General features: G+C 35.8%; 1 protein-coding gene across 5 annotated transcripts in view; it reads right to left on the bottom strand.

The window, feature by feature from the left end:
* Positions 1-6: 6 nt before the first annotated feature.
* The window catches only part of LOC117166888 (ecdysone receptor), a 731,730-nt gene continuing 722,195 nt past the window's right edge, over positions 7-9,541 (bottom strand). For 3 of the 5 annotated variants that reach the window (XM_033351320.1, XM_033351321.1, XM_033351323.1), the window contains 4 exons: positions 6,730-7,103; positions 1,895-2,158; positions 1,325-1,700; positions 7-612 (listed from right to left, as the gene is read on the bottom strand). In XM_033351320.1, the coding sequence (XP_033207211.1) occupies positions 368-612; positions 1,325-1,700; positions 1,895-2,158; positions 6,730-7,103 (1,259 nt within the window). In that variant the 3' untranslated portion in view covers positions 7-367. The remainder of the gene's footprint in view (positions 613-1,324; positions 1,701-1,894; positions 2,159-6,729; positions 7,104-9,541) is intronic. The other 2 variants (XM_033351322.1, XM_033351324.1) reach the window with 1 other exon arrangement.

Raw genomic sequence — 9,541 nt, 5'->3', positions numbered from 1 at the left:
CTCTTTCAACAGATCTTTCCTCCATCGTAAGCCGTCTTCTTTCATTATTTTGTCCATCTTTTAGTTTTTGACCATAGTTTTTATATGCTGGCTAGATCTTGTGTGCTTAAAAAAAGATGTGGGAGCGATGATCAGATGCCACTCGAGGGCGGTGACGACAATGATGGTGCAGAGACAGTGGCATAGTGGTGCACTAGTACAGAAGTCACGTACGCCGCCTCCTTCGCCAGACACTCTTTCGTCTCTGGCTCGACGTACCTGAACGTCCCTTGGACAATATCTCGAACGTATGACGTCCTTGAAGGGCGTGCGCGACCAAACACTTTTAGCCAACCGGAGCGGGTCCCGGTGACCAGTGATCGGGAAACTAGGGCACCACGTCCCAGATCTCGGCGAGGAAGGGTGGCAGCTTCTTGTTCTTGAGCTTCAGACTGGAGCACGTCTCGCTGTTCTGATTGCCGAGGGTTCTCAGCTCTGTCAGCACAGAGAGCAACTTCGCGAACATCATGCAGGACTTAGGCTTACGCCGATTGTCCACGTAGGCCCTCAGGGCCTCGAGATAGATCTCTTGTATCTTCTCAACTTTCCAACCCTCCAGTAAATTTGGTCTCTCTGTAAACAAGTTATCAGGGTTACAAAAAATATTATCAAGCTTATCCTTTGTACAATTATGGGCAAAATAATAAAACTTCCGATTGAATCAGTTAATAGGAACAAGAAAAAAGTTCAACAATAATGCACTGAGCCACAAACTCAAATTTCGGTTTAGGAAACCACAATCTTTCTGGTAACAAAGGATGTAATTTGAAATTTTTCTAAAGTCGGATTTTTTTTTAAACCCTAACGATTTTGAAAAAAAAGTAGTACAACCAGTGTTTATTTTTTCATTATCAAAATTTAAGATATTTGAACGCGAGATACACCCATTACTTGAAGCGAAAAGTGATTCTTTGACGAAAAATAAAAAACATACAAAATTGTTCGTCAAATTAGAATTAATGAAAATCAAGCAAGTTCAAGGTTTGCATTCATTTCGAACTTGCAGTTTGAAAAACGGTTTAGAAGCTTGAAGGATTTACACGACAAATTCAATTATTCAAATTGAAGATATTAATTTTAAATTACCAAAAAAATCAAAGATAGAGCTTCACAGCTAAATAGAAAACTAGTGCGAAAAAGGATAAAAAAGCAATGATCACATTTTTCCTACAAGAGTTGCAAAAAGTCGAAAATGTCGTAGAATTTGAGGCCTGCTTATGTCAAATTCCTGAAAACGGCTTGTGAGTAGTGAAACAAGATGAAGAATTTCAAAAAGCTTCTTTACCTGAGAAAATAACGATGGCCGTGAGTAGAGCATACTCCGCATTGTTGACCTTCATGGCATACATTTGCCGGCAGAAATGCAAAAGGTCCTCGATGGTGTCACCCATGCCAGCTAGACTGTAACTATCGCGCGTGTATGGCTGATTAGTCGCGAATACAATACTGTCGGTTTGGACATCGTACTTCCTCGCCATCCTAAGCATCATCACTTCACTCGAACACGCTTTTAACAACGCAATCTGGTCCTCGCGGAGAAGCTTGTCGAAACCCGGTAACCTCTTGGCAAACTCCACAATCAACTGCACCGTCAATATCGTAATTTCGGTGATGTGTCTAAATCTAACGTCACTGGGGTCCTCGTTATCCGTTGGTGCATTCTGCAAGATAAAAATACTCATTTTCACTACATTTTTGCAATTGCAATTGCGCAATGGGCATACAAGAGTAAAATTTCGGTTGCAAGTTACAGAGAAGGAAAAGAGAAAAGAATATACAAAAAACTATTTTTCTTTTACGCAAGATTTATTCACATCCTTTTCCTGAATATTGAATCTTGAAACTGAATACTTACGGTGATTCTTTTCAGATCCTCTTCGCTGGGTTGTTCAAACTCATTTTGAAAGTACACGAGCCTATGTATAAGCTCTTCTTGTTCAGGACTGACGGGCTTAACGCCATTTTGAGATCCAATGGGGATACCGGTGCCACTGCTACCGGAAATAGAGAGAGTATCACCTTCCGTTAGCTCCATCTTCACTCCTATTTGATCGGGGCCCATTCCACCTAAACTTCCTGGTGAACCATTCATCGTTGTACTGTTTGGCTTGTCTTTCTCCTGCAAAATAAAAATTTAATTAGTAAAGAATGTTTGCCTTTGAAGCATTGGCCCTACAAAGCTGCACCGATAATTCAACTCAAATTTGAAATGCAAAGAATATGATACTTGAAATCAGTTTAAGCATCAAGTGTTTGTAATCCCTTTTATTTACATCATAAATTGTGGGTGCAACTTTCCGACAGGAAGACAATACTAGAATCCAGATGTTGCTCCGAGGTCAGAAATCAAGAATAATCCAAGAAAAAAAGTTCAAAGAAGCGACAACAATAACTCGAAATTAAAAACTATTCTGATATTCTTCTTCTTTTGGAAGAGGGTCCCAATATAAGTGACACATAACATTCTTTATTATTTGATCCGAATAAAAAAAATGCATTCTTTACAATCATAAAATAACGCGATGCAATTGCGAAAAACTTTTTTCTTGTCAGAAATGACAAGGTTGATTGTATTCACATGAGACTAAATCTGACTTTTAAATATACACTGGGAATCTCATTGAAGTGCGATTCCGAGAATAGTCTAAAATGGCATTCCCTTAAATCGAACATGACTTTCGCTTGCTACGAACGTTAGCACGAACGGCCGTGGGAACCATTTTGGTTGGATTTGGAAATATGTCAACAGCTTACCGCAACTAATGCGCTGAAGGTACTGCCACACTGTGTCGCTACGCTACGCTGCTGTTTGTGATGCATGACTGAGCACCGGCTCTCTTTCGATCCCGAGCCCCGACATCGCAAAAATGCCGAGGATTCAAATTCTAAGAACGTCTTAAATGCGAGTTACTTAAATAGAATTCCCAGTGTAATGCCAAAAGATATCATGTTTGAGAAATTGTACCACGGAAAGAAAAACCTTTCGACAGAGTATAGATCAAGTATGGAGGAGTGACAAGTATACTGTTTATCAGTACACCTTACACACGGGATAGTGCAAATTTTCTCATAAAAGGAATTATATTAATGCAGTCTAATAATTTTTCACAACAAGTTTTATCGAAATACATCTTCTAAAAAATATTATTGTAGGGCAGTAATCTCAATCATAATATGAAAAAATGCGTCCTGCCCAGTACGTGCTGCTGGTATCTATTACGCATCGCCCTTCCCTACATTCTACAGAATTACTTGCAAACGAGTTAAAAAGTTGGCCAAAAATTTTGATATGTCATTGCAATTCGTTTACAAATAATCTTTCTAAAAATAATGTACTATTTACACCTTAGACTGTCACTGTTTATTATTTTTGCCAAGTGAGAATTGCGGAAAATTAGTGGCTAGTATGACTAGATTGAGATCCTTAAAACTTTCTAATTCTTTAATTGACTCTGATTATTGACCTTTCGTTCATTTAAAATCCTATAAATCCATTCTAAAAGAAAACAAAGTTCTCTAGCGCGTTATTAAGATTGTAATCCTCGTACAGTCACTGAACATTCATCAAATCTGGGTAATAATTGATAAATTTAAATCAAATAAAGCCATTTTTAACTGCTGCAAATTCTGATGGAGAAATCTAAGCTTTAGGCCGTTTTGTAAAATACAATTTTCAGAAAATGAAATACCCTGAAGTCATATTCTTTTTTATTTGACGCCTCAAGTAACTATGTAAAATTTGGTTTTAATCAAAAAGAAAAAAATTCTGATGAGTCAAACCAAAATTGTCCGAAATTTTTTTTTATCTTTCTTTTAATCATTGGGTATTTAGAATTTTGGATACTAGTGGACACTATGAAAAATATAGATCACAATTTTTGATCCTTGAAAAACCTAATTGGTTAGTTTTGGATCATCAAGCAAATCTAAACTCCCATTTCGTCCCAAATTTATACCTACTAACTTTCCTTTGTACAAAACGTCAAATTAAACAGAGTATTGCTTCACATTCAAGAGAAGTTGACGGCTATTCTGTTTTGCGACAAGCTCCCATTGGGTACCGGTAATAGTTTTAGAGAAAAAAAACACTAACGAAGAGCTGCGTTATATCAGCGTACAACACCTGAATTAATGTTTTATGAGTTTAAGGATGACTTTTAGAAATATATTCCATACCTTTCATAACACTGTTAATGTGTTGATGAAAAAGTGTGACATGAAGGAAAAAAAATTAATTTTTGTAAACTTTTTGATCAACAATCCATAACTACTCAATCAGGCTTAAAAATAGGAAAACATTTTTGTCTACTTTTTCAATTTTTGAAGAGATGTATTTTATAGACATCTACTACTTCAATTTGAAAAATTTTTCAACACAACCAATAACTTTGAACTAAAATAATAAAAACATGTTTTTTAGAGATTTCCGGGCCATTTCGGCTTCACTCATTGAACCCTTTTTTTATCACAATCAAATTTAAGATAGTGACTTTTTACGTAGATAAAAAGGAAAAGAAAAGGCCCCAGGCTCTCTCATTTTTTCAAACTTGTATTTTACGCAAGCACTACTAAAAAGCGTATTTGTAACCAAAAAATAGTTTAGATTAAAATTCTTGATTCGGTTATAATTTATTGGATTTTTGTTTTGTTTTTACTTGTACGCGCGGTTCGCTTCGCTCGCAAGTTTGAGCGCGCCTAGGGCGCGCGACGGTTGGATCTCACGCTTCGCGCTCGGATATTTATTCTTTGCATTTGGACTGCTTGAATAAAACTTTATCAAAAAGGTCTATTTTAGATGGCAGGTTTTATATGCGTCTTCATATTCTGTACTGTCCACTTAATTAAGTATAGTTAAAGATTAAGTTTCTCAAAGCTCTGTAGGCTTTAAGGTACACATTCTCATAATGAAACTCGCGCTGTGCGCCCGATTTCCGACAGACATTTATAAACAGATTTTATTGAATCTTTTTTGTTCTCGTAACTTTTGTCGTTTATCCACACATTTTTATTCGTTTATTTTTTATTGTCAATGTTATTTTTCACGAATATATAATATGTTAGAAATTTTCCTATCAAGAAGTGACTCTTAATGAAATTGTAGATCTTTTTTCGGATAACAATTTTTGTTGATTAATCTTTTTCCGTATCTTGCATAGTTTCATCAGAAAATGGAATTTTTTATTTTTCATTATTTTTTGGGCAATCAAAATTTGAATTTTCGATTTTTCAAGAAAATCCAAAAAATTATTATGATAATCTTGTAGGGCTTTCAAAAATAAACGTTTTTCTTCTCTTGACTTTTTTCAGATCGTGCGTTTTTTGTCTTAAGATTTTGATTAAAAATTTTTTGAAAATGCTATAACTCTGAGAATTTTCTTTTTATCAAAAAAAGTCATTAGAATAAAAGTGTAACAAAGATGGATTTGATCTGTTCATTTTATTTCGAGAGTTATCGTATTTATGGCCGGACAGCCAGACAGGCGCCATCGTAAAAAGTTGATTTTTTGATTTAGGGGGTCTCGAAACGTGGAGATCCGTTGAAAAACTGTGGTGTCAAATTTCGGACAATTCTAATATTTTCTTAATCGTAAATAATGAGAATGTAAAAAGCTGCAATCATAATTCAATCCTACACAGTAATACAAGATGATGAATTTTAAATGTAGATGAATTTAATGTTAGTATTAAATTAAGTAAGTGACTTAATTTCAACCAGAAATGGAACTTAAGTTCAGTGCCTCCTATCTCATTATACGAGTAATATGATGATTAACTGACAGGTATGCTGAGTTTAGGATGATTTTCATTCGCGCGCTCTAAAATTCAATTTGTGCTGGCAGAAAGGCTTGCGCGAATTGCGATGCGACGATGCGTAAATACTTAGGCGGATTTTGACGATTTTAGAAGAGGTGCCAAGCGAGCAGCTGAGAGTAACCAAAATGGTGTCGATGGCGCTGGCTGGATAGTATCGATCAATACTGAGCTCATGGTATAGTCGTTTCGTCAACATTTCCTATTTTGATATATATACTCAGATCTATAACGGAGTTTGATTATGAATAGAATAATCGTTTATATGGGATAAAAAAGATACAAAAAAGGATTGTAGATTTACGTTCTGTACCTGGTATTTCAACAATCAGATGACTTAAATTAACCTATAAGTTTCATTTCAGGCGCACGCGTTGACGGAAAGTCAACAATCTTCCTGTCTTAAATTAACCTATAAAGTACGTTTTACGTACATAATAAAGCAGTTAACTTTCAACCAAGCGCGTTACTCAAAGTCATGTTATAATCATGAATTGACTTTCAACCGGCAAATGATCCTTTTGGTTACATCTGAAAGTCAACCGCCTTTGTCTACTGAAATTCAGATACTTGTATTACTGTGTAATGACCAATGTGTGAGTTTATTTCCTGAAATAATATTTAAAAGCTCTATTTGATAGAACCGAATGGAAAATCATTATGATCTCGAGAGTCAAATGATCGCTGGAGCAGAATGCTCTGCAACGAAATTGATCCTTTTTTTTACTGTCTACACACGTAGTAACTTTAAGTCTTTAAAAATTTCTCCAGTGAAGGCTTTCTCCATGCATCTTGAAAACCTATTTGATTTATGTTCCAAATAAAAATTTTGATTTCTGACGCTTGGAACTAAGTAGTATAAAATCGATAAATCCTTACCCCTACCTTCTGGGCCTTCTTCTCCTTGCGTTTTACCGCACATTGATACTCGGGAACAACACATTCTGGCCTCATACCAACTGTAAGGCATTTCTTCAATCGACACTCCTGGCACTTGCGACGCATGTACATATCAATCTCACAATTGTTTCCATACTTGCACTGGTAAACGGCGTTTTTGGTGATACTCCGGCGAAAGAAACCTTTGCAACCTTCACAGGTGAGAGCGTTATAATGATAACCCGACGCTCTATCGCCACATACCAAACAAAGTTCTTCCTGCTGTCTAGGAGTCGGGCCTTTTTTCTTTTTCGCATCGCAGCTATCTGCACTGTAACCGTTCAGCGAACTGGGTGGTGAAAGATCGTCCCTTCCTGAAAAATAAAATATAATTCTTATCAGCAAATATATTTTTTCTGAATAATAATTAATCATTGACAAACAATTTATAAATTCTACCAAATTAATTTTTTTATATTGCAGTTCTTCTCTGGATTCAAAGAAACGTTTTAAACACTTTGATATTAAATACGTGTTTGCCTTGTATATGGGGCATTTACTTCCCTGTATCTGAAGTCAGGTTCTATAAATATAGAGAGGGAACCTATAGGAGTATAGTTATATAAATACTTAAGCTAGACCGTGAAGACTAATGTGCAGTTTGGATCCGGAAACCCGTTTTCACAAAGTAGGGTCAAATTCAGAGTGTGGGTCACAATGCATCGAAACGTAACACGTATTCTCCACACACATATTCTGCTTCTTTTATTGTGCTTGGCACAGCACAAGTTATTATTTTCGTATATCCAGTATAAGTAAATGTTAAGAATGGAAATCTATAGGTTTTAAAATGCATTCCTGCGTATTATTAATGCTGCAGAAGTATCTAAATTTATACGTATGATCAAACATACATATTACACGAAACTCTCGCTTTCCTTCCAATGTCGGGGGTTGCCTGCAAATAGCCTTGACCTCAATTTGGGGGGATTGAAACGTAAACAGTCAGCGCCGTCTAAACCATTTTCAATTGGAATGCACAATATTGCGCAATATACTCGACTGAGTACTCATGCACTGATGCCCTTTTGAGGCGAGAGTCGCAACCGTCTCGCACTGCCCCGCCCCCAGAAAATGCGTGGACCAGCAGTTCTAAGAAGGCTGAGAACAGGGGGACAGAATCCGAGAGTTTGGCGTATTAGATTAACCGAAAACTTTAATCCCTTTTTTGTCGAAATAAATTTTTTCAAACCTGCGTGCACTGTAAGGCAAGAAATAATTGCTAGAAAGGATTGTCCCTGTCTGTACCTACATATAATTACATTCCCCATCCCGTATTAACCTCATCTTTTGATCAGATGTTCAGAATTTTTTACCATTTTTTAGAGCCTTGTATTTATATTAATTATGCATTACTTATTAAACATGAAGGTTCATAGGGCGTTAAATTTTATCAGAAATCCAAACCTTTACTTTTTTTTCTAGGGCAAAAGGAAAAAAGTTCTACGTACATTTCACACAGTGAAATTTCACAGTTTGATTAAGACATCTTTTTGAAAAAAATTCTCGAAAATCACTTTATTTCATAAACCATACCTTGCAAACATTTTGCCATAGCCCCTATCGAGCACAGATTGCTTCCTCTTAGGTTCAGGTCAGTCTTCGTGGTCAATAAATAATTACAAAATTTCAGGAATAAATGCAGAAGATACGGGAAGAAATGTAAAACTATACACAATAACCATTACAAAATTTACGCTCTCCTGCATAAAATCATAAATCTGAATACTTTGAAGTAACTGTATACACTGCATACGTTATCAACTAAAATTTAAGTACGTCGACCTTTTCGAAAAAGAAACTAAAGTCTCTCATCGAAAGTTTGTGTTCTCAAAAAAGAATAGAAAGCCTAAATTACTAAATTTTCAAGCATGAATAATGGAAATTTATATATCGTGTCTCAGTTTTAGGAAGGACGACGTCTTAATCAAGCCCCCAAGCCTCAATATAATTTCGTGGAAAAAAGTTTTGGGTACGAAGTAAAGGTTATTAAAAATTATTAGAATAAGTTACTTTTCTCAAAGTCACCATTATACACTTTTAACGATGAATCCTATGTAACGGAAGACTCAGGAACCCATTTCTTTTTATTATTACTTTCTATCCATTTTTGATTTAAAATCATGTAATTGTTTCAGTGCAATGATAATTATACTGATTTTTTAAAGAAGCAATTACTGTTAATTTATTTATACATTAACCTAAAAACACATGCTGGTAAATTACAATGACCCACATCTATTTTCGGCACTCATCAGTGACAACAGTTACGTTTGTGCTGATGCCAATTTCCAATTTCCCGCGGATATTTTGCGAGGGGTAAACCACTCTAAAATCATGATTTTTTTAAATCAAAAATCTGTAGACGGTGTTCAAATAAGCGCAGCTTTATTTTACTTAAAGCAGCGTAACTGTCGGTAAAATATGTTTCTTATGTATAAAATAAGCATCGTATTGCATAAAATGAAGTCATTCACATACGAAGAAAATCGATCAAAATCGAAGGTAAAAAAAAATCACAAGTTTAGCCACACTCAACACACCGCTAAGCGAAATAACGATAGGATAAGCATCGAATAAGGAAAAATAGCATTCGATCGCTTACTACAGCATGTGGATTTCTCAGAGTCTTACTCTTGGTGACGAGTCGGCTAAACTCGGAACACGTCGGGCCAGTGTATTCATTGTGAGAAGCGTGATCGAGAAATCAATGCTATTTCTATTGTCGTGCAACTTCCTTTGATTTGCTTTA

Source organism: Belonocnema kinseyi, chromosome 2, assembly GCF_010883055.1.
Source record: "Belonocnema kinseyi isolate 2016_QV_RU_SX_M_011 chromosome 2, B_treatae_v1, whole genome shotgun sequence".
Taxonomy (NCBI): domain Eukaryota; kingdom Metazoa; phylum Arthropoda; class Insecta; order Hymenoptera; family Cynipidae; genus Belonocnema; species Belonocnema kinseyi.
This window is presented reverse-complemented; position numbering and strand designations above follow the sequence as displayed.